This window comes from Lineus longissimus, chromosome 6 (assembly GCF_910592395.1).
Source record: "Lineus longissimus chromosome 6, tnLinLong1.2, whole genome shotgun sequence".
NCBI classification, from domain to species: Eukaryota; Metazoa; Nemertea; class Pilidiophora; order Heteronemertea; family Lineidae; genus Lineus; species Lineus longissimus.
The window spans coordinates 1,901,011-1,926,056 of NC_088313.1; the positions used below are offsets into that span (position 1 = coordinate 1,901,011).

The following is a 25,046-nucleotide window of genomic DNA, read 5'->3' on the forward strand; positions in this document are numbered from 1 at the left end:
GAGCCCCCCCCCCAACCCCCGTCCTTCTGACATATTTAGCCAGTACATTGGGGGATGAGTCTCCAAAACCCTCTCCCCGTTCTCTGAAAGTGACAGGTTTTAGCCAGTACATTGGGGGAAGGCCCCCTAACCCCCCCCCCTCATTGGACTCTAAAATTAGTATTCCTTGGTTGCAGTGATTGTTCACAGATGGCGCGGTACGGCGCACTGAAAATCCCCATCGTGTTCCCCTCGGCAGAAAGTTAAATCACCCGATGACCTAGTTCCAGTGTGACGTCGTTGAAATGGAGGTCTGTGCGGGTTGCTGAACAATTTCAGTAGGTATAAACCGTAATTCGAGGTCCTTAATCTCTACTAATTAGCCCCTGTCAGTGCACGTCGAAGTATGAAATTCCAATGGATACGATTATTCGATTAAACAGTATCAGTTCTCTCTCTTTATGTGTCGATTCCTTCTGAAGTGGGGTGAATTTCCCGACGGCGACGGTCAGACGGTACCGGCAGCTCTGGGTTTTTTTGTCTTCGATCATCTGGATGATGCCGGGCCGACCGCATGCAGTGCCAGTGGTGCACCACGCATGTGATTGATTTGCTAGTCTGATGCATTGCTGGATGTCAGTGCAAAGATACTTTCCTCAAAATCTGTGTGTATAGTATAACCTGGCTGCTTGGTTCAAGCATCATCATCACATTTTAATCAACTCTGTTTCAAGTCTGGGACCCTGGGCTTTGCTTGACTTGTGGATCAAAGAGGTCAAAGGGCAAAATTTAAATGCCTGCACTTATCCCAGACTGGTGCAGTATGCTAGGCACTTCAAAACTGGCCAGCATCAACCTCGTCCCCAGTCATTGTGCCCTCTGCTATACTTGACGCAAAACGGCGTATCACTATCATCAGCAAAAATTTCATTGGGAATTGTATCACCACGTCATCGGAAGATTGTGCATTGATTATATCGCCACTTTTTATTGGGAATTAACATCATGACGTAAATGGCGGTATAACGCAGAAGTGGCGATATAATATCGCATAACTTTATGTAACGACTAATGTCAAGAGTCAAGACGCAAAATCAAATGGCAATGATATGCAGGACACGGCGATATATAAATGTCAGTGCAAGGCTTCGGTCTATCAATGAACAACTTGATGAGTACTATCATGACAAGTGGTCTTCCGAGATCTTTTGGTTAGCCAATAGTGGGGTAATTCTTTTATGTAATTGGTCGTTGCAGGATGATGAATTGTAAAAGATGACAGAGACTACAATCACACAGAGTGGTATGGTGACACACCATGTCTCAGCAGACCAAGGTTCGTTTTGGGCATCCGGTGGTCACCTCATCAATGGGAGCATGCTATACACTTCCATCACGAGGTGAGTTCCAAAAAAAGAAACGTAGGGAGCGACATCCTGCTGGGGACTCGTCCGTCAGTCACGTCAGTCAAAATGGTGCTAAATCAATCACAACACCGGAAATCCCACCATTCAGCAGGTCAAGCTCCGTTTGTGATAGACCCAGCCCAGTACGAGAGGTACCAAGCCCAGTTAGTAGCTGCAGAGACAGTCCAGTCAACAGCGCTGCAGCCAGTCCGATTCTGCCGAGACTGCCAGAAAATCTTAGAAGACCAAGCCCAGAAGACAAAAGCGATCAACGGTTACCAACTTTGGACAGTCCTAGTCCTGCCAGAGAGAGCAACAGGCCTTCACCAGCAGGGTCGATCCCTACAATACCAGAGGAGGAGGAGCCGAATTCACAGGCAGGATCATTCTCCTCGAATCGTAGGCGGAGGCACTCCTCTGGACAACGAGTGGTTCGGAGGACTCGAACACGGCACCACAGGCCGGTGTTTGCCAGTCGGAAAGTGGACGTCTTGGGGCAGATGCAGATTATGTGTGCTGTGCTCATCATAATAGTGGAATTATTACTTGTCACAAAGTTCCCATTACCCGATCATTTTCCTGGGATAGGATTCGTAGCTGGGTTATGTTTCCTGGTCTCTGGTGGCCTTGGTATCTTGTCCTCATGTACACAGAAACATGCACAGATTCTACTGTGTATGATGACTGCTATCATTGCCATGGTGGTGGCTGCGTTTGTTGCAGTGTTCGCTACACTCGGGTTTATGGAATCGCTAAGCTATCAAGGCTATGGAGACGATGGCGATGATCACGAGGTGCTAAATCAACTGTTTTACATGCTACAAGCGATAATTTGTTCTATCGAAATCATTGGCGCGCTTGGCCAGGCTACCATCTGTTGTTGTGCTACTTGTTGTCTGGATTGCAAATGCCGTCGACGAGCAACAGAAATCACGGTGATTTATGCGACATGTCCTACGACAGGCTCATTAGACGACATTAAAAAACCTGAAGAAAGTGCTGGCGAAAAAGAAATGCACGACTTCGTCGACAGAATAAAAGATGAGAAGGATTTTGATGATAAAAATAATAAGGATGAGGGAATAGAAAACGATGAGAGTACAAGTGGCTGTGAAACAATGATGGATGACGAGGATGTGCTAAAGAGTAACGAAGAACTAAATGAATTCTGGGTAATTCCCCGTGTAGTTAGAGGCGGCCAGCGTGCTCGCAGTGATTCTAGTTCTTCGAAAAAGCGTGAACGGCAGCCAAGTGGCAATAGCGGTAAACATCGGCATTTTAGCGATTCTAGTGTAAAAAGTGAGAAACGTGATCGGAATTTTAGTGGAAGTAGTGCAAAAAGTGAGAAACGTCGACATAGTTCCTCTTCAAAAATGTATGACAAAAAAGAGCGCCATGATTCTGGTTATCCAGAAACCCCTGTCGATAGTATTGCACCTACTTTTGATAGAACTACCATATTGGACCCAATGGTTCTTGTGAATTATGGGTCCGGTGATACGATTGTTCGAAATGAACGCGGTTCTGAATCGAGTGTGAGAGGATCACAGCAAACTGTTTGTAGTGAGCGGAACTCAGACGCTAGTAATAGATGTTTGGAACAGGCTGATCCCAGTGCTCAAAATTTACCTGGTTGTTCAGCTCATTCTGTTCAGCAGTGTCGTAGCAATTCCCAGGACGAAGATTCTGTGTTCGTTGACGTGGAATATGTTCCACAGAACACTGTTCGTACCACTGTGGTTATGGATGATTCTTTTACAAACTCAAATTCTTGTTTTGGAGATTCTCGAAATGACATGTTATTAGGAGCTAGTCGCGATGATTCTCAAACGCGTGATATCACTTTATTCGAATCCTCTCTTCGGCGTGTACGGGCGGAAGAGAATCTACAGCGTGATAGTTCAGTACAGAACTGCCGCGGACCTTCACGCCAGGATTCGAACATGTCAAATGTGAGTGATTGTCTTTCAGCCCTAGGTTTACAGTTGAGCAGCTTACAGACATCAGAAGAGGATACATCTGAATCCAGTGGAATAAAGTCCATGAGCAGAGAGTCATCCTTGGAGTACACATCGTGAGGTACAGTGTAGTTTGCTAGCTATACTTTGCAGTTGCATGAAGTGTCAAGAATCCTACTGGGTGTTAATACCAAAGTTATATTTTGGTATGGTACGTATTCTTGTTGGTGTCAGACGCCCTTCCACTGCGACCGTGCCAGGAAGTTACCAAAAGCTGTTTGTATCAGAAAATGCAACAACAATTGTTCGTTTACATTTGGTGACATCCAATGATGACACCCGTGTTCTCACGGCTCGTAGATGAACTGGGTTGTCGCGAATCTGATACAACCTGGTACTGATATTTTTAAGGGCAGGAGAAGTTCTGGTTTTATCATGATGTTAAAACTGCATGCAAGTGTCATGCAGATATTTTTATTGGAGAAGTACATGTGCTTCTTTCCGTCGCACCAGAATGTGTTCAAGATGTTTTTGTTGTTCATCCTTAAAAACGAATGAGGATGGCATGAGAGTGTGGTATTATACTACTCATTATGACAAATTTTTATTTTTGAAACTAGGTCTACCACAAACGTTGTGGTTACTTGCACGTAAACATGAGATTTTCTACTTTTGTGATTGCTGTTTGACCGATTCCAAGATAAGCAAGTCACTAGTAAACTACTGTGTGTATAGAATTTTCATATTTCCACCAAAAGATTTCTTAATTGGTATTGTAAAATGAAAGAGCGAGGTACATGTTTTGAGTTGAGTATCAGTAATGATGCTCGGGACTGAGTTATTTGGAAGAGAACAGACCGACTGACCCCAGACTACCGTTGAGTGAGCCCTGTTTATAGCCATCTGTGAATCTTCAACAGAAAAATCGTCGTCAACAATTACAATGCCTGTAAGAGAGCTGATCTGAGCATTTTAACCAGTGGTCAACTCTAATGCCCATGTACCTCACTCATCAGTCAGGGCTAGAAATTCGTTGCACAAGGGGACTGCAATTTTTGGCCCAAGGAACATACCAAAAAGGGCACTTAACCTATTTTTTTGAAAACGAAAAGGGCAGCAATATTGAAAAGTGTAAAAAGAAAAATCTGCAGAGACTTGCCAGTCAACGGAGAGCAGCACCGAGGGAATCCCACTATTCTTGCTCTGACCAATGCCAATTAAAATCACTTTTTGGAGCTTTTTGCCATACATAAAATGTCTTTGCTTTTAGAGCTTTTATTTGAATCTAACTCTGCCATTGATGATTTTTGTAAAAAATTCAGACTTGCACTTTTAGTTTCAAAATTGAATTCAGCTTTCATGAAAGATTTGACATGGAATTTATCACATTCCTGAGGGAAAATTGGATCTGATTTGGATATGAAGGTGACTGATCAAGAATGAAGAAAGACAATTCTCTTTAGTCTTCATAAATTCTTGGCGATATCATAATACATGTAATAAGTGTACTCAATATTCCGGTTATTGTGGTATTCAAAAAATAGCAGGCATTACAGTGATAACTGATTACTCTTCTTTTTTTTTAATATACACGGATGACAGAATCATAGTTTTTTTACTCTCATGAACCAATGTTCCACCTGGAGGTCTTCTTGGTCAGCTGCAGATCATAATTTTGTTACAGCCAGTCATTGATTGCATTCATATTTGAGCAAATTCATCAAAGCTTCATGTCAGGTAGTACATCCTTCCATAAAATCTATATTAACCGACATATTTCCCCAATCCAATACCCTGTCTGCTTGTAGAACTTTTACAGCATGTACAGTGCACACATATTAGACCATTTTCTAACACTGAGGCTCTGTAATATACATGTAACCATGAAAAATTAGAGCATTTATTGTACTTTAAACTTGTCTTAAGTTTGATTAGATTACATTTTATCTGATAAAATAATAGGCTGAGGAAATATCGGGCATGGGCTTACTTTCACTTTTGGTTAGACGAAAAGCCAGTTCACTTTGGGAACTAGGTCATCCCGACAGTGCCGTGTCTGATGAGGTACGATGTAGGCATATGACTCTATGAGTGAAGGTACACGTAGCCCTTTGAAATACCATTTGGCAGTAATTATACGTTATTTATAGTGTATCACGAAATGAAATTTGTGAGCAAATTCGCCAATGTTTCACTTTCCGTTTCTCGAACATTACCGAGTTTACAGTATGCTTCGTTTCAAAATCGAACTAAAACTAAGTTATCTTTCACAGGTTCGCCTTTGTTCAGTGTGCATCACATGATAATTCCAGTCGATTTTCATTCTCGTCATGTTCCTAGGAAATTGTGACTAAAAGTCGTAAAAAATGCTTTAGATGGAAGAATCCGATGCACTTTAGGGGCCCTGTTGTTGTTTATGAGTCCAGTAAAGGTACTGATCAGAGCGGCTCATTTTGCTGGGAGCTGGGACGGCATTGAGCACATCCTAAATCAACTTGTTTACCATCTCGGTGATTGGGGACATTCGGAATGGGAGTTGTGTGTACTTTTCATGTTCCTTGACATAAAAAGCCAACATTGACCCGTCCTAGACCTGGTTGTCAAAGTGGTTCGATTGTATCATCCCCCCCCCCCCCAACTTTATTTACATTTTCACCTGGCCCAGGGGTGCCTGGGCTACCGTGTAAAGATAGGGCAGTTCCTGGAAATAACCTGCTGACACATTGTGAATATTATTAGAATTGATTCAAAACATGGTTACATCATGACAATGACGTCATTCATCATGGCCATTCTATGCATCCTTGGCTGTCAATTCATATCTAAATTCAGATTACTAATAATAACCACTGGTTAGTTATGCAAATTGTATTATTTGTCAACATATACCTGGTTGATTGTGTTCTATTGAGTAATGTTTGTGGGAATAAGATTTAGAAACCACATTTGAGTGGAATTTCCCCAAATCCTGACCACAGCGTCCCCAAGTTCAGTTGGGTGAATGTTTACACGAGAGCTTCAAAGCTGTGTCAAGGCCATTCAATAGATTTCTCAGAAAGATGATAATTACGAGGTAGTTGTCATGACAACTGTATCCCAAGCAATGCCCAAGGGTTTTATTGATTCTTCATGAATGGGTACAGTGTTTGATTAGATCTGATTGCCAAGGGCAACCCTTGCCGACCCAGTAACCTCATTTCCGTATCCAGATATAGGACTGTGAACAAGCGAAGGATATTCATGGCACATCCGTGACCTTGGGGGAAGGATCCTTTTGTCATTAGCCAAAAGAAGCCCTTCTTTTGCCAGTGTATTAATAAGGCAAGGGTGTGGTGAATAACGACAGGCGGTATTTCAGAAAGGGGAATAATGGCCAATGTTGCAGTTTTGTATGATCAGTTTGGGAACGTTTATTTTGTGAATCCCTATTCAAAAGTCAAGTCAAAATGTGATAATAAGTAAAATCGGTATGATTTTGGTTTTCTACTCGGTGATGAACTTTTAAGTGGTAGAATATCTGTTCCCACTGGACTCTGTTGACTGAACAGCTCCCACAAATTAGTCAAAAGACGAAAAGTCGACAGACCTTTAAAAAATACAAAACCTGATTCTTTACATTATCTGAAAACTGTCCAAGCAAGCTCTGTTGTTGACCCTCAGGCTCAGAAAGAGCCATCACCAATAGATCACCGTCTGCGATAAACGGTGCTTCTGTTTATAAATCTGCTTGATATTTTGTTTGCGATATATCAGAGATCAGTCCCCTTTGTGATTGGATCTCTGACAGAAACAACTGAAAGGAGAATTCTTCTGTTGCTTGACTAGTTGCCTCTGGGTGTAACATTTTCAGGAATAGCGTCAGGTTCAAAAATTGAGAGCACGATTGGGTCGCCTGGGAATTAGCTCTAAGTAGAAAAAGAATGATTATATACGTACACTGTGCAGAGTATTTTTGTCAAAAAGTTCTACATGCAAATTATTTATTGGGATAAACACTACTTGTAGCAACTTGAGAACTGTAATGCCTAGCTATATTTTGATCTTTCTTATGCAAAGTACTTGGTCTTATTTCATACCTAGGGGCTTGTTGTAGGCCTCTTTGAAGCCTCTAATTTTCACTCAAAAGCACTTTGTTGTCAACCCAAAATAGCGTCATTCCTGCTTGTTTTCGTGTTGACCCTAAAATCATGAAATCCCTCAGATTAGTGATTAGTATCGACAATAATAACTTGCTGGTTAGGTTTTTAAAAAAGATAACTCGGTCATTTTATATTGACTGACAACCCCCCCCCCCCTAAAACACACGTTACATGCACTTTAGATGAAGATTTTCAGAAGAGTTTTGCCCCTCCCCCCACATACAAATCTGGTTTGAAATAAGACCCATGGACCTAACTTGTGTTGCAGGGATAATTTCTCCATCTCCAAGATCTCTCTTGGAAGGTCTGTCAGGTCTAATAGTTCACTTTTACTTAAAAGATGTCATGCCTTATCATAGCTTCAGCATTTCAATTTTTTTCCTTTTGTCATGTTTATACTCTGTAAAATTAGTGGTGTCCTTTGTGACTGAAACAGTGTAACATGACTAAGTGTTGTCCTAGAGTAGAATTTCAAGTGTAAGTGAATGTCATTAGGTATTTCAGTGATATTTTCTAACAAAAGTGTTCAAATCTTTGGTAAATCTCTTTGGCCGTTGATTGTTGCCGAAACCGTTAGAATTTACCATTTCAGTCATTCTAGTCCAGTGCCTGTGACATTAGCATATCGTTACGCATACTTTGATCATGTTATATCATAATCATAAACGCACAAGTGTTATTACGTGTTGCAAATGTTTCCCACAGCAGAGTGGAGATTTGGAGGCAAAATTGTGGTGTAAAAAATAATTTAGTCTGTTGATTGAAGGAATTTGCGTTTCTCACCTCCACCCTTGATTCTGTAACTTGTGTTAATATTGGATTATTTGCGCTGATTTATTTTTGTGATAATACAAAAGTTGGGGGTGTTGAAAAGAAGTGTGGCTGTGAGCTTGTCTTTCTTTGAAAAGGGAGGTAGAATCTGTGCTTAAATGCTCCCTCTATGACCAGATAAATGAACTCAGATTAAACGTTGAAAAATGTCAAAAGAAAAATTTCGGAATTCATGATACAAGAGATTGAGATCGGGGTGGATGGTTCAGGAAATCGATTCTTTAAATTCAAGCCTATTATTACTTGATGTGCATTCATCTGAAAATATCAGTGAGCAGTTGATTTGTGTAATTGATTTAGATTTTAATACTGGAAAAGTGATGAGCAGTTTGCATTTTCCCTCAAGTGAGGTTTCAACAGTTTCATTGCGTTTCAGGTGTTTGCAACCTCAAGGATAATATCGTCGCTATGTAAGTCACGTACAATAATTGCTCAGGAAATATCATTGAGCCATCAACTTTCAGCCTCTATCTTGGCAGCGTTGGAGATCAGGTGTTAGGACCAGGGTTTGTGATTGAAGAAGGCTCAAAAACTAAGGCAAATCTCTTTGACATAATCTGATACAGATGGTGTCATTCTGGTACTGGTATACTGTTGCACAAGTTTTCATAGTGTCCGAAAAGAAGGTGTAGCCTATTGGCCTTCTCAGGGCGCTGCACAGTTGGGTTACTGACTTTGATACTGGTAATTATCATACCTCATAATCTTGGTCCTGGTCGTTAGGAGAAAATCATGATTGAAAAACTCAACATATTGTACTTCAACCTTGTCTGTGAAAATATTCTCTGAAAAACTGTAAATAGAAATTGATTGTGTGGTGCTAAGAAGTTGTGAAGGGCAGCAGTTCAAGTTGTAACTAGAGAAAAAAAATAGTAAAAGCAGTTATATAACAATTTTACTCTATGTATATTTAGAAATTCTTCTTGTGAATGTACTGCTCTGTTCTATAAGATCTATTGTATGTAATGATAGTGTCTTGTACAATATTGGTGTGTCCGATATCATACTGTGTGTAAAAATTGACATTTTCTTTTGCAAGAAAATTATGTTTATAATCTGAAATGACTTCAGTGTCAGAAGTGGATGAATGCTAGAGATGATACAGGAACTGCATTTTGAATATGCCACCATTATTCTCGTAAAAAAGTGTGGGAATCTCTTTTGAGGTCACATAACAATACTACTGTTTAGAATATGTGACTCCGCCATGTTATGAATATACCAGCCTAAACTTCCAATGACCCTTTTTGTAATGCAGACTGGAGGCTAGCTATTTCAGTATTAGTCAAGGCACCTTAATGTGCTTCGACCACATGTAGCCTATTCAATAACTGGCGAACAAAATGTTCAATGCTGTTTTTCATATTTCATATCATGAATTATATTATGTTTGAAATGAGCTGGCGATAGGCATATTGTACTGTATTCAATGAGCGTAAAAATAGCTATTCAGGAAAGCTTTTGCCAGTATCTAGGGCAAAGAGAATTACAGGTCCGTAACACACTGCCTTCCATACAGAACCAGCACTGCATAGAACAGCTGGTAAAGTCAGGGACGTGTGGCTTTTAAAGGGGCCCGTGATGGGTTGATTCTTCTGTGTTCTGATCTCGGTGTTCAGGGGCAGTATTGATTATTTGGACAAGGGTAAGGTTCAATAGGCAAGGAACTGGGTCAGTTTTAAGTTTCAAGAACAATTCTGGTAGTGATAAGACCAGAGTTTTATGCTGAGCAGAGATCCCAACCAAGTGCGGTAAACATGAGTAGGCTGTAGCGTGTGATGGGCTCCGTCTCCCTTGGCCATGGGCAAAGTTTCAAGGCCAAAACTCTTATCTCTCAGTTTCAGTTGGCCTATCATTCCTCCTATGTCGAAAAAAGCTTCTGCAGGCAGTCCTGATGCAAGTTGGGAGTTCACATGTGATGAGGGCAGCTGTTACACATACAATTGACCACTCCATTCAGGACACCTCTCTATTAAGGACAGCACTTGTCAGTCGGCAGGGTGTCCTTAATAGACAGGTTTTACTGTATATGAGGCCGGTAACGGTAGCCTGTTGCGAGGTTCAGTACCGGTAGATTAGAACATGTTCCACCAAAACGAAAAAACGTTTCACTTTTAGGCCCTCCAATTCAGGCTTTCAGCTATTGAGCCGAATATCTCGTAAGAGCTTTGTCTGGATTTTTACATTGCTTCATTACTCGTTGTTTGATTTAAGATTACCAGCTGTGACACTTAATGCTGACATTTCATGAACTTGATTTTGACCCAGGCCCTTACAGTAAATTACATGGGCATGCATATAAGCCCATCGATAAGGTTTTAGGTCGCCAAAAAATATGGTTTTCTGTCGGCACACAGAAACTGTTCTACATGCATGTAAATACCCCAATGTTTATGACAGGTCAATGAGGCCTGCACCTCTGGTCAAAATTGATCATGGGGAACAAAGCCTGTGTTGGTAGCTTTGGTCAGAAATCAACTGGTGTTGTGAAGACATTGAATTTTTGGTCGCACAGGGCAAATGGAGGTTGCTTTTGCCACTGATTCTCTGTTGATTATGTTATCCAAGTCCTGATTGTCATATGCTTTGAATGAGATGAGGTTATAAGACCGACTTTTCTTGAAGTACTGCTTGTCAATGCCTGAGCATGAGGACTTTCTTAAAGACTCCAACAAACAAGTAAAACCACAGTCACTCAACCGCAAACCATAATTAAGGCCTAACTGTAGTGGCATGCAACAAAATGCACACAAGGGCAAATGCAACAGGAGACATAATGTTTTTGCACCACCTCTTCTATGCATGTAGGCTTTCAGTTGATTCTGCATTGGCCTTGGCTTTCTTGAATTGGCCTGATTTTTGTTTCCCTGGATAGCTCCAGATAGGTGAACTATCTAGGCTAATGTGACCACATGGATGTACTTTCTTATAGGCCATGGGCCTAGTGTATTCATTGATGAGGGAAGCGGTTTTGTGAGTGCACCCGGTGCAATATTTACCCCAGCTACTGATCCAGTATCAATGTTTTGCTGTGCAATGAACACCAACTAGTTACTGGCCTGTGAAAACATCTTTTTTCAGGGGGTGGGGGGGGGGGGAACACTGCAAGTGGAGCCCAATGTGCTGGACAGGATTTGTTTGACTCATTGAAGCACTCCCAGTCTTGGTGCACACATGAAGTGTCAGAGCTATCTCAGTTTGATTTTAATCAAAATTGCGCCCTCTCAACTTCCTGTCAATACTTTTGTACGCATTTTGTCAATACTTTTGTACGCAGTGACATTATTGTGTGCTTGAAGGTACTCCAAGGTGATAGGTGATTGCAATTGCAAAAGGCCTATATGATGCAAGTATACTGATATAGGGCCTACTGTCAGTGGTGGAATTCTTCATTGAAGAGTCTTTGAGGAGCTGCATCACCTTGCTCTTGAGAAACAAATAAGCCTTTCAAACTGGTTCTCCGGCCTTGACACTGACTTTTAACTGATGCGGTTTTGCTCCAGCAATAAAACATGCGCAGATTAACACTTGACACTCGAGAATGGATAAGTGTTGGGTCAAATTAGTGCAAACTTGTGATGTATGTGTCAAATACTGCAGTGTTATGAAGTCGAATCATTTCCTATTTGGCTGCTGGTCCATGAAACAAAGTTTCAGTGTCATATTCAAAGCATCATCTTCACAAACGCTTGCACTTATTAAGTTCTCTTCTCCTTTAGCCTGTTCCTGTGGAGAATTTTGAGTCGGGTAATCCGTAAATAAAAGTCACTGTTATGGGTCGACGAGCAATACTGTTGATTTTGTTCGCCAGTTTCTTGGCGGTTAACAGGATTTTGAAAACTTGGTCTTGAAGGTACAGCTCTGTGTACTTGAGCGCGCTCAGGCTACTTTACTCTTGCCGCAGGATGTCTCTTTCAGTGATGGCGTCATCTCACCGCCTGTCTCACTGCCTGTCCAAAAGAATGTTTTAAACTGTCTAGACAGGATGACGCATACCTTTGTTGGCTTTGCTTCCCTACAAACTATGAGGAAAGTGAGAACGTACACTGACTGTTCAAAGAGCGCCTGAATCATGGTGTTCTCATTGTCTTCTTAAGTTTCCTTGCTGGTTCTTACGTTTGCCAACGTGGCTCAGCGCTGTACCTGTATTCTTCCTAGGTATCTTCATGAAGAGGAAGAAGAAGACAAGTGAGCCCAGTGATTTGTGATACACAGTGGAACCTCTCTATTAAGGACACCCTCGGGATTGACAAGTGCTGTCCGCAAAAGAGGGGTGTCCTGATTAGAGAGGTCAAATTGAATGGCAACGACAAATTTGGGACCAAAGCTAGTGTCCTTAATAGAGACGTTGTCCTTAATAGAGAGGTGTCCGCTAAGGGAGGTTCCACTGTACAATCTTGTCACTCTCTCTATGAAAATGGCAGCCTCCATTTTTGGCGGGAATGGCCAGACCCATAGCAGCCATATGCAAGCTGATATCCACTAAGAAGTTTCTGTGTTAGTTTATAAAGTTCACTAAGAAGAGCAGTGCATCTCAAATCAACTCACTCTTTAAGTTTTGATATCAACTTTACTGGTAGCTCTCGTCGCTGTTGTCAGGTAGACATGCAAAAATCAACGGGGAAAACAAAAAACTAAAAAGCGTTCATCTTTTGTCCATTGTGCAGCTGTTTCTGGGGCTGAGTTCTCACTTGGAGTGCAGTGACCCAGTGACCTAGTGGATGTGCTCCCGATCAAGGTAAGGCTGGAAAGACTGAATTTTCAGTTTCTTGTCTTGAATGATGGTTTTCAAGACTGAAATTGTTGTGACCATTTCCGATGTGCAATCCTCCCATATGGAGCATTTAGCCAATATGATGCTCGCTTGATTCTCAGCTGGAGGTGGTCTATCTCTCAGTCTTACTAAATATTTGAAATTAGGAAGACTTGGTACACTGGCACTACTTGACAAGCGTCACATCCTGCCCTCCCCCCCCCCCCCAGACCTACAGTGGAACCTCCCTTGGCGGACACCATTCGATCAAGGACAACCTCTCTATTAAGGTCCCGAGAGTGTCCTTAATAGAGAGGTTCTACTGTATTTCATCCAGTCATTTTAATACGTAATGCGCATTGGACCATCAAGAAAAAAGAAATTGATAAGTTAAAAACACTACTCAAAATCCTCTTTGCTATTTCGTATTGTGAGCTGAGTTGGGCACACAGTTTTGAGGCTTTTGTTATGAAGTCTTTCAAGTGTACTGTATTTACAGTCACTTCAGGTTTAAAGTTTGGCTGCACTGAAAAATTCATAATTTTTTGTTCCATGTTTGTTCAAGAGCTTTGTGGTCATATGTCACTGAAAGCTGTGTGTAATTCATCATCTGCTTGGTAGTGCTTGAATGGTCAATGACTTATAATTTATATCTAGGTCAGGCAGCTGCCAGTAGGGATCTCTTAACTTTGCCCCCCCCCCACGTTGCCTCCCTGTCGCTATTGGGTGACTTCAGCCTCTCAGTGAGGGGCAGTCTTTCACACATGTTTCTCACTTGGTGGGGTCTTTTGCTTGCCGAGCATCAGCACCAGGTAAAAGGTGTTTGAAAATATTTCTGGAAGAAAGAAGTAATTTTGGGTTGAGTGTCTTGCTCAAGAACTCAAATGAACCGGCACGGGTATTTCTATTCCTCAGACCCATGACCACCTCTTTATAAGCCCAGCCCTCTAACCACAGTGCTATGGATCCCCCTAAAAGTCAGATGTTGTAGAAAGAAAACAGCTCAACTCATGCAGTCATGGAAACTCGCAATAAAAGTTTTAAAAGTGCCTTGTACGAAATGACAAAATAGTTCCTGATATCTTCTACTAGCATTTTTTCCGGTTCAAACATTGTTTCTCACTTTTGCAAGTGATTCTAATGATCTAAATGTCGCTATATGATGTGCCACTATCATGTTTGTGTGCTTTATGCTAGGCCTACGCAGTTGTTGCTAGTTTAGAAAAGCGTACAGGTAATGCTTGGCTATTGTTGAAAAAAATGTAACATGTAGAGAGAGTCACGGTATTATCTGTCGCCTGCAGTGATTTGTGTCGATTGTGAGTTTCACGAGAAAAATGTTACTTCTCAGCGCTTTCTCAATAAAGTATTAAGCAGAGGCAGAGCAACTATTCTAAGTTCTTTGTTAAAGACGATATTTGAGAAGCAGACGCCAAATCTAATATGCGTATGCTACATGTAGCGGTGTGAGCTAGCAATGTTCGCCAATGGGTATTACTGCATCTTCATATGATATCGTGGCTATCTTCTTTTATATCTCTACTGATGCTAAACCTTTTAAAATCTTTATAAATTTTGTTGTAATATAATCTGTGTTGTAACGAATTGTATCTTTGTGGCAGAGTCTTTAATTACAGTGTTGGGTTGGCGGCAGCAATTTCTAAATAAAAATGGCGGCCCATTTTGCCGAAAAAATTGCCAATTGAATTTATTCTTAGTCGTCCTATGTTATGCATAGCAGACGGGCCTCAATCAGCTAAAACACGCTAACACAGTAAAGCTACCCTTATGTAGATGTACTTTAGTTTCAACGATCGATGGCAGTTTATATAAAGATCACATTTAAGGGTATATTAGGAAAGTTAAATGCACACATGATCTTTTGAAGCCACTCAACATGTAAAGTCGGGCATTACAAGGGGCTGGTAAAACCATATACCCAGTTGTCAGGAAGTCCTGTCCTTGCCCTTTGTATTGATTTCGTACTTGACTAATGAAGGAGTCTAAGATTGATGAAACTTTTGATATATGTACATTTACATATATCAAGAAAGAGTTATTGTCGCCTGTGGTTTTCAAGCTTCTTTTATCGCAGAAAGCTTAAAGAAATCGCCACCGCCAGCCCACGAATTCGAATTGGCAGGAACCATCTGTACATTCGATGCATACGAGTATATGTCAGTGCACAGGTGTGAGTCTGGCAATGTTTTGTTGAAATGAAAATTTTAAGTTTTGAATCTCATCTGCTGAGCATCGCATAGTATTTTCTGATGCAATGAACTCCGGTGACTTTGATGTTAGGATCCACTCCCAAGTTTGTCTGTACATCAGTGTGCGTAAATCATGGAAACTTTTTGTCTGGCCTACTTGGATGAGTTATTTGATGGTTAGCATCTTTGGCGATATTATGTACATAGCCTGTGTTGTAAAAATAACCTGTTCACATGAGGCTTTTCTATCATCTGTCGGCCCTAAGTATCAGAAAATGGCATATAATCAAGCGATAGAGGTCGGTCAGAAGACAGTACTGTATGTTCCAGGGTCACTTATGTCTAGCCTGCAGTCTGAGCAAGATTAGGGCAGTCTGGTCAGCCCCACATCAGTTGTATAATTATCAATTATCAACGATGATTAATAGGCCCCTATCCATTGCTAATTCCATTGGGTCGGAAAGTTGAAGCCCGCCAGCAAAAAAGTTACATGTATAAAGGGTGTCATTTTATCATGTGATATAACAGGTTTTTTGCAAACAATTGTTCATTGATTATAGACAATGAATAAATCAGCATGTCCTGTTTTGTGGACAGTTATGAAGTGAAACAGACGTTTGAGTGTATGTATTGTAAAGCAGAGGGTGGCCTGTTTAGATATGATGTAATGTGTCTGATCAGTCCCCAACCAAATGGAAAGGCTTGCTTGGTAGTCCAGAGTTGACCTTGACATTATGTCTGCCTTGACTTATCTGGGCCAATAACCAGTCCAAAGTAATTTGGTGACGGGCTGCATACTTGTTCAAAAAGTATTCAATTGGATGGTAGTGAGTGCAATAATACTATAAGCGATAGGTTTAGTAGATACCAGGAATCTATTATCGCAGGAAAAAGCTTTAAAGATACACTTTTTACTTCATAACATGTCTGGTGTCAAGAGTATAATCCTGAAAGTCATTTAGCCTTTCGGGCCTTCTCGCTATTTGTACAGTTTAGAACGTCATAGTCAGTGTTCTGTATTGAGAGTGGCTGTACTAATATTGTTGAAGATGTAAGCTCTTTGTTTCCTGTCAACCTGTCCAGTGTAGTTGTCATGCAGTTCTCAGTATTGTTGTTCACAGATTCGTGTGGACATTGGTTAAAGGTATACGCCATTCGTTATAAAATTTTGAATTGGTAATTGAATTGAAAAATGTCCAATTGTGGAAAGACGCACTAAATGTAAATTTCAACATTGCCGTTGTGTAGACTGATACACAAATACTATGAATACCAAGTTTAAACAAATTTACATTCACAATAACTGCACTACGGCATTGTGTACTAGTGCATTTCTATTTAACTGGACCACAAGTAATTACGAACGGTGTACCCCTTTAACCAAACTGGCATGCATGTTATAAAATCTAATTAGGAACAGGAAGCAATTGAATGTATTACGAAAGAAAACAATTCTGTCTTGGTCTAATTGGAATGAACTAGATGAGTTAGTTCAATTTTGACTGGAAACTTCCGTCATTGGAATATTTTAAACAATTTAGTGAGCGTCGATAGTGTTAGATCGTAAAATGGCAGTAGGTCACTGCAATATTGGGCTAATGCTAGCCATACATGGCCTTAAGAAGACATTCATTTGTTTTCCATGTTTCCACTTTCTTAAAAATTCTGTTTCTGTGCCAAACTGTCCTCATTTTGGCAATTCTTTTGTCCACTCGCCTTATTTTTCACACAGGTTGAAGCTTTATGTTGTATATATAATGCTGGTAACAGTCCCAGCTTATTTCAAGGTTTTAAAGGTAGTATATTACAGGCATAAGGTCAGGAATGGGCATGTTTTTAGCATGTCACTTGTCCTATTTCAGCTTGATTCTGTGGCACTGAAGACCAGTCACCGAAATTCAGTGATTTTCACAAAAACAAACTAAACCTCGTGCCTATGTATTCTACCTTTTCAGTGTTCAAATACTTGCCATACAGACACATTTTGTACATTAAGAACTTAGGTATGAGTATGACAAAATGTATTATATAGCTCACACAATTACGGTATCTGCAACAGCTCAGGATATATGAACATTACTGACAGCTGCATTTTTGAGTCATTAGCTATCATTCAATATACATCGTCATCAAATGTAGTTCTAGGGCTGAATGAAACGTCTTCGACTTTAATAACAAAGTGCAAAAAAAAAGTTCTTGGAGTCGCTGCAGTCAAGCACTTGCAAAAATGATGTGCCTCGGGGTAAAGAAGTTGTCTTGATGTAATATACGATCTTGTGACATTGCACAATGTAAATGGTGGCCTGAGTGCAGGTTTTTTTACGGGAATGGCCCGCAAAGTGACATGGTATCTGCTCAGGAGTTTCTGTGTTGTTTAACTGCTCACAAATACAGTAATGAAGAGCAGTACAGCTCTAATCTACTTGCTATTTCACTTCAAAACATGTTCTTGTGCTTTGTTGATTTGGACTTTCGGTCGAAGTTCCTTTCAAAATGAACTCGCAACATTCTTCATGTTGAGGGAAGAATTTATTCCATGCGTTTTAAAAGCTGTGTCATCAAATATTGTACTTGCATGAATTACCCCTACATATCTTTTTGCACTGAGTCAACCTCTTGAATCAAGATAATAGCACACATGCAGGATGCGATTGATTTTGTTTAGGAAATGCTTTTCAGTCCTTCAGCTTTCACATTTCGTTTTTGAGAGTAGTTTGCATAGAGATGGATGTGCCATATGGGTGTTCGTGCCACATGTGCATACAGTCATAAAAGTATGAAATATTCATTCTGATGCATATTCCAAGGAAAGAATGTGATGAGTCCCTATCCTGAATCAGAGGCTTTTAAACTAATGAGTTTGAATTTATGCCTCTTTGTGCTTATTTGCATGACATCAGAAAAAATGGTTTGAAAGATTTGGCGATTATTGATGTAACGAAAGCCATCCAATCTTGACCGAACGGTAGGGCTTAGAGTCATCTACTGTAATGGTCTATCATTCATACATGAAATTAGGCCCTTATGGTGTAAATGCCCTTTGGCTGGCTTAGAAAAGCCCCCACAACTACCAGTAACAGCTGTTAGGTGGCCAGACTTTGACTACAGACTCTTTGAAAGTTGTCTCGTTATGATAAAACATATTCATATCTTGAATCAAGGAAATTTTGATGGCACTATTGATTGCATCAGCTATGTTTTTCTGTTTTCCAAGTAAATGTTTTGTTGAGAGAAACTACTCCCCCAGCAGATGGGCACCTGGCATTGTATTTTGAGACTGGTGTTTCCTTGAATGCACTGATTACACCAAGTCTGATCGATCGTATTGAGTTTTGGAAGAATATCGTCTGTTCAGTGGAAAGCATGAGTAAACATGCATGAAATGTCATTGAACTCTGACCCTCATTTGAATATGGATGAAATCAATCTATTCCAGGAAAGTACTGTATTCTCCCAGACTTATTTTATGGCTCGGCTACTGTGTTCCGGGAAGTACATGTTTTACATACCGCCAGTCATGTGTTGTCTGGATTTCTTACCATGCATCATTGGTGACCTCATCATTGTTGTTGTCTTGGATGACCTCATTATTATCGTCTGGTGTGTCAATGTACTTTTCCGCAGTACTGGGTTTACGATAACGGGAAGGTGTCGAATATCCCCCTTAAAAACGTGCGATATTATTTAAGTTTTCGCATGAGGTAGTTGTGTTGGAGTTTTAAACCCAGGGCAAGAACGCCCGAGATTATGATACTAAAATTCCTCGCTGTTCGAAAGTGTTCTGCCGACATAGTCGTCCAGTGATCACGACACATGATTGGTCGGATTCCGATCGTACGGTTTTTGAATGTGCATCTCTTAACATAATATGGTGGGGTAGTGGAATCTGCTGTTACAGACAGGTCAAGTCTATACAGAGAGTTGTCAGAATCATGGTGTATGTTTTCTGATGCATTCAAGAATCGCCCAACCACAGCAGCTGCAGCCAGTAGTATAAATTCAGCATAATTTTAGCCAAAACAATAGTTTCACACTGTTATTTTTCTTTTGAATTTCTTTTTGGCATGACGCACTTAGTTTTTGTGTTGTGTTTATTTACAAAGGTTGTATTTTTACAATGTTAACAGAAAAAGAGAATATATTTTATAATATTTTGGGGATTTCTCGTGAATTGTGCATAATGCCTATGTATTGAAGAATTATCGATTAAAAAAAGTGTTTACATAAGTGGCTTTAGCATTGGAAAATGGACCCATTCGCAAAAATAAATAACTCAAAAACTGAAAATGATGATTTTGCAAACATGTATGTAGGGTCATGAAAATCAAGGGTTTACAGTATATAACTGTGCTGGTATGGCATAGGCATTGTCTACAATGACAAGGAACCTCAAAATGGCACAGACCCGTATGTTCTTTTCAAGGGGCTGACTTCACGAAGGGTTAATTGTCACTCTACAAAAGACAAGTAGGTTTGCAATAGTAGTGATGAAACTTGAATGTTAGAATTTAAAAGCCGTTTAACCACCAATGCCTTTGTGAATTCAGCTCCTTAGTCCTAGTGTTGGATCGAGAACCCTGTAGTCTGTGCATTCTGTGTACGCCTTTTCCGGTTTTACTTCGGACGGAAAAAGGCACCAAATTAGCATTTTAACTGCCCCGTGTCTGCTCTATATTTCGCTCATGACTTCTGAAAAGCAGAGATCAAATATCTGTAAGCGATCTTTGTTTTTTCACTCATTATTTCATTACCAATGGCCAGTATGATATGAATACTTAAAATGTGTTTTAATTTGCTCTTTTTGCGGAGCATAATATTTTAAATAAACTATGTCAGTATTGTTGGTGGAAATGTAGGCCTATGTATGTTTGTACCGGTTTGTATGCAGGTTGGGACTCAACTGGAATTGGTTGTTGTTGAGTTCCAATCGAGGGTCGACCATTTAATTCAAAAGGTTCACAACAGCTTGTCAGAGTGTTCTTTTGGAAGAAAGGTTCAATGCATGTCATGTACCCTTTGTAATATGATAATTGGTGCAGCCCAACAGAGGTAGAATGGGTCGTTATGACATGACACAGCAGCGGCTGTTGAAAATATATCCGCCCAATTGTAGGGAGGGTATGTGTTCATCGTCTCTGACTTGATCTTAAGCTGTTGTGGAATGGGTGAAAATGGTCAACTTGATTTTGCATATTTACCTCATTGTGTGGTGGTGTGCCTTCTATTCCTATTGGTGTTTGGTTGTAGAGTGTGTTATGTTTTTTCACATCAAGTTTACTGAGAACGTATGTTGTGCATCATTTACAACATTCAATATATAAACCGTTCTAGTAGACCTGCGATGAAAAAAATCCTCAAGCGTAGAGAGGTCGCTTGAATGAAAATTGCTAATTCAAAAGTTGCAGAAATTATAAATTTCATTTTGCCATGTGTTTTCGCGTAGACAAGCTGGTTTCATCGCCAACTTGACCCATTGTGCACTTCCAATGAATTCAATTTGTACATATGTCGGGATATTTGCCAAGTATATTACCTTGTGTATTGTTAAATGATTTTATACCAAACTTGTATGATTTGTCGGAACTACAATTACTACTGTTCCAATGTATACTCACACGTTGAGAATAGTTTGAATTATTAAACGATCAACCCAGTAATTGTCATAATTCATATTAGCCAGGGTGCTCGTGCTTGGCTGGAGAGATGAGATGTGGTTGGACAATGTTATGGTCTCAGGAATGTGTCGGAGACTTAGTCGCTCATCATTCGGACATCAATGGGCATTATCGTTGTATAGAATGATGTTTAAATCATTTCCTTTCATTATAAAGATCATGGTTATTATTAACTGCATGTGTGGTGCAAATGTAATTGTTTTCCATGTAAAAGCTTTTGTAAATAAATAAAACAAAATATTTCTAAAAATGACAGAATTTTGTTATACTTTTCATACCATAAAAAATTGTCATGTGAATGGCTGATCAAACTGATCAGTATTCAGAATCAAGAGCACCTGGTGTCTGAGCTACTTATGCATGACAGCAAAGCATGCTACAAGTCTAGAGACCTCTGCGCTTGGTTCAAAATACAGAGAGTAGAAGTAGAACTTGGCAGCATAACGGCAGTTTACAACTATGTCCACTTGTTGGGCTACTCAAAATACAGTTTGTGCCCTTTCACTGGGAGACTTATTTTTGACTTCTCCCCAAAACATGGCTCCAGGACGGAGAGGCTGTCCATTATGAACAGGAAAAGACACCTAGGTACCACTTCGCTGGTTTTGATTCATTGGGTGATACGAATAAAGGCTAGCAAATGCTTTTACTTCAATTTTGTACAGAAAGGCCAAGTGTAAATGTACATGGAGTTTTAGATAAAAGCATTTACTACTCTTTATTTCATATCACCCATTAATCTGAGTCAAGTAATTCTCTTGAAAGTGGAGGCTCTTTAAGAAACAACACTGAGGGATGGTGGCTCGTTACAATTGTCCTTTGGAGTTCTCTGCCTGGATAATATGCCGTTAGAATAACCCAGTCCAAGGGTTACATTTTTGCTCTTCAGTTCATCACAGTAAAACTGGTTCCTCTGGCTTTAAATCGCCTTTCGGTCAACAGCTACTGGAGAATTGGCCCAGTTTTGTCAGTAATTTGAAAGTAATTCAGATGTTCAACAAACAATTGGACTCTGAAACAATGATTCAGACACAAATGACTCTGAAACAACGCTTTGGCCAACATATTATGCAGATAATGTAATTCGATATATGTCAATGATTATGAGTATTCATGTTATATCAGTTGGCCATTAATAATGATGGATCACTCAGGATGCCACATAAATATCACAGTCGATAGCATTTTGTATATACGACAGCAATCCGAGTCCGAGATGGTGAGGAACTTTCAAATACAGTCCTTTGGACAAGTGATCCCTGGACAATTGACCTGCTTGCTGGCGCTCGGCCGCAGCCTGTCCAGACGCACTCGGGGGATCATTTTCTGATCCAAGAACTATAGATGGTGACACTTTTGAATATATTTTCCCATTCAGAAATAGCATCATACCCACTCCTCTGCATCAGTGAGCACATGCTGAAAAATGGCTTCTGGTGTGAAAGGGTTAACTCCTTAATTGGGACTATTTGTCCAGGAATGAATTGGCATCGGGAACCATGTCCAGGCTTAGTATGCCAGCCAATTTGTGTCTGGTGGCAATTGAAATATGTGAGGCTAGCACAAGAAATAATGCCACAATGCAATCACACAAGTAGGAAACCGTCTAGTCTAAAGTTAATAAATCTGGTAGCCCGCTGACATTTTTGCAACGTCAAGACATTATCGCAACCAGTCCATTTCTGCCATCGGAGGAAGACAGTCACTACCCGTCGCATTCTTCAAGTAGATCAAAGGATATTCTATGTCTGCACAGATTTCCATTGCAGTGACAGTATCAGAGTCAACAGATAAATTGGCAATCGATCAGTCACCACAAACCAATATTTAGTAAACATGCATGTTGCAAACATTCACAATCAGTCAATATAATGAAGACAGTGATTGTTAACAAGACTTGAGTCTTGATGATGACACAACCACTCACAAATTGGTCAATATAATAAAGACAGTGATTGTGACCTGTTGCAAGCCACAACTCTTGAAGATGTCACAACCATTCACAATCAGTCATGTAATGAAGACGGTGATTGTTAACAAAATGTTAGCCCGAAGATGACGACGACGACGACGACATCGACGACGATGACGGACACAGCGGTGTTGTATAGACTCCCCTACGGTGAGACAAAAGGCTGATGTGTCTGGAGGCAATGTGTGTGAGAGCATGGTCACAACCATGGTAAACTCGATGAAGATATTGTACGTTACTCGCAAGCGAGACTTGACAGAAAAACATAACATTATATAGAATAATCGTTTTTTATTACATACATTATCATCATGTATAGAAAATATCACACAGCCAATGCAAAAAGCAAAGACATCTGCTGAATGGGTGAAGCACACTTATGTTTCAAGACACTCTGTAAAACCAATTTGTAGCTTTCAACTTCTACTGCCATACTGGTTAATCAATGTCCACGATTACCCCTAATCTAAATCTTATTTGAAGAGGTCTTTAACAACTTTAACCAACACAAGTAGTTCCCGTAATAGCAGACATTGTTCTCTTCAGTTCAGAGGGTTTACCGACACCCCGTATTCTCCATTTCAGCACATCAACTAAAAACGTCATTGTTCAGTCCCACTTTGATTGCTTCTTTCGCAATTCGAATTCACCATTTTCCTTTATAGCTGCATAAGTCTTTTTATTCTCCTCCTGCACGTTCAGGTAGGCAATAAAGGCTACACATCCGCTGAAGGTAAGAATACCAAATGCCATCATAAGTTTGTTCTGCAAGAAAAGAAGTTGATATGTACAGACCAACATGTTATCATACTTCACCACAGAAGTCTAACTGCTGAGCAAGAGAATCTCGCCTTGTAGACTGTAGTTCAGGAGAGTGTGAAGGTATTATTAAGCTACCAAGAAATGCAGGTTATAATTCAGAAGAAGTGGAAGTTGTTGATGTTTCTGTCATCATCTTAGAAATCCACATGGTTGAAAGACAGTGCTTCCATCTATAAGATGACAATGGAACTGCTAGTTGGCTTGCTAAATCTCTTTTGAATAGATGGGTCTCTTTTGATTCCGGGAAGGTATGTGTGTATTCTGACCCTGGAATTTCATGTCCAAAGCCTCCTTGACACAAATGGGACTTGCTTGAACAACAAGTTTCAAGTCTGATGATCATGTTTATAACACATTTTGTATATAACTGACAAAAACGTCAGTCCAGTTGAGCCAGATAAACACTAGGTTTACAATTATTATATTGTATCATCTGTGCTGATCTCAAGCATCTTATTAGACAGATCATCTACAATTTATCAAATAATTCTACATTTTCCTTTTTTGAAATATCAAATAACTTTATATACATACAGGTTTTGCATACAGCTCAAAGTTAACGGCTCTAAAAACGGATGTCGCATCCACCTTTTTAAATCCTGGTTCCTGGATTTTCCCGAGGGACTTCAGAGCTTCTTTGATGTTTTCTCCCTTCATTCTTTAGTCTGATGTACCATCTGAAATCACAGGAAATAATTGCATCATTCTCTTGGTGACCCTTCCTCTGAAAAATAGAACAGACATTACTCTAGACTAGGCTCTAAGTTTAACGCATCACTCCTTCAAAGAAAACACTGCGTTGCGCCCCTGATTACAGATTAGGCTGATCTCATCTGATCTGATGGCTGAAGCACAATTTGCTCTTTACGGCAATGCAGTGTTTTCTTGAAAGAGATATGGGTTAGAGGTCATCTAGGATATATCCAATCTATTTAGGCCTAAACCCCTTTTTTTCATTTTTGCAAAAGCAAAAGTGAAATACTGGGCGCATCCATCTTGTAATTGCCCGGATGTGAAAAATCTAAAACGCGATGATTGGGGTCTTGCGAGTAAACCACTACTGCAAAATACAACATCAGAAACAAAAGATGACCATCAAGATCTTATTTAACATGTTTGCTTGAAAACTTGGCAATAAGTTTAGTATTTCAGGGCAATTTTGATAATTTTTACAAACAAACATATTTTTCTGCTCTTTTGACGTCCATTTTTGGTCTTATAAAATTATTGAGATGATAAGTGGCAGCTGACAAGTAACTATACCTAAATATTTAAATATTGTAGTTAACTAGGTGAAAATG

At 40.1% G+C, this 25,046-nt stretch overlaps 1 protein-coding gene across 1 annotated transcript; it reads left to right on the forward strand.

Annotated features, from left to right (window-relative positions):
• The first annotated feature begins 285 nt into the window (after positions 1 to 285).
• Positions 286 to 21,195, forward strand: LOC135489301 (uncharacterized). Its single transcript, XM_064774596.1, has 2 exons — positions 286 to 317; positions 1,237 to 21,195. Exon 2 carries the CDS (start codon positions 1,298 to 1,300, stop codon positions 3,461 to 3,463), a length of 2,166 nt encoding a protein of 721 aa, XP_064630666.1. The 5' UTR covers positions 286 to 317; positions 1,237 to 1,297; the 3' UTR covers positions 3,464 to 21,195.
• Positions 21,196 to 25,046: the final 3,851 nt, after the last annotated feature.

Bases quoted from the DNA above. Each gene is read 5' to 3' on its own strand.
- LOC135489301 (XM_064774596.1), top strand. From the start codon at position 1,298: ATGTCTCAGCAGACCAAGGTTCGTTTTGGGCATCCGGTGGTCACCTCA.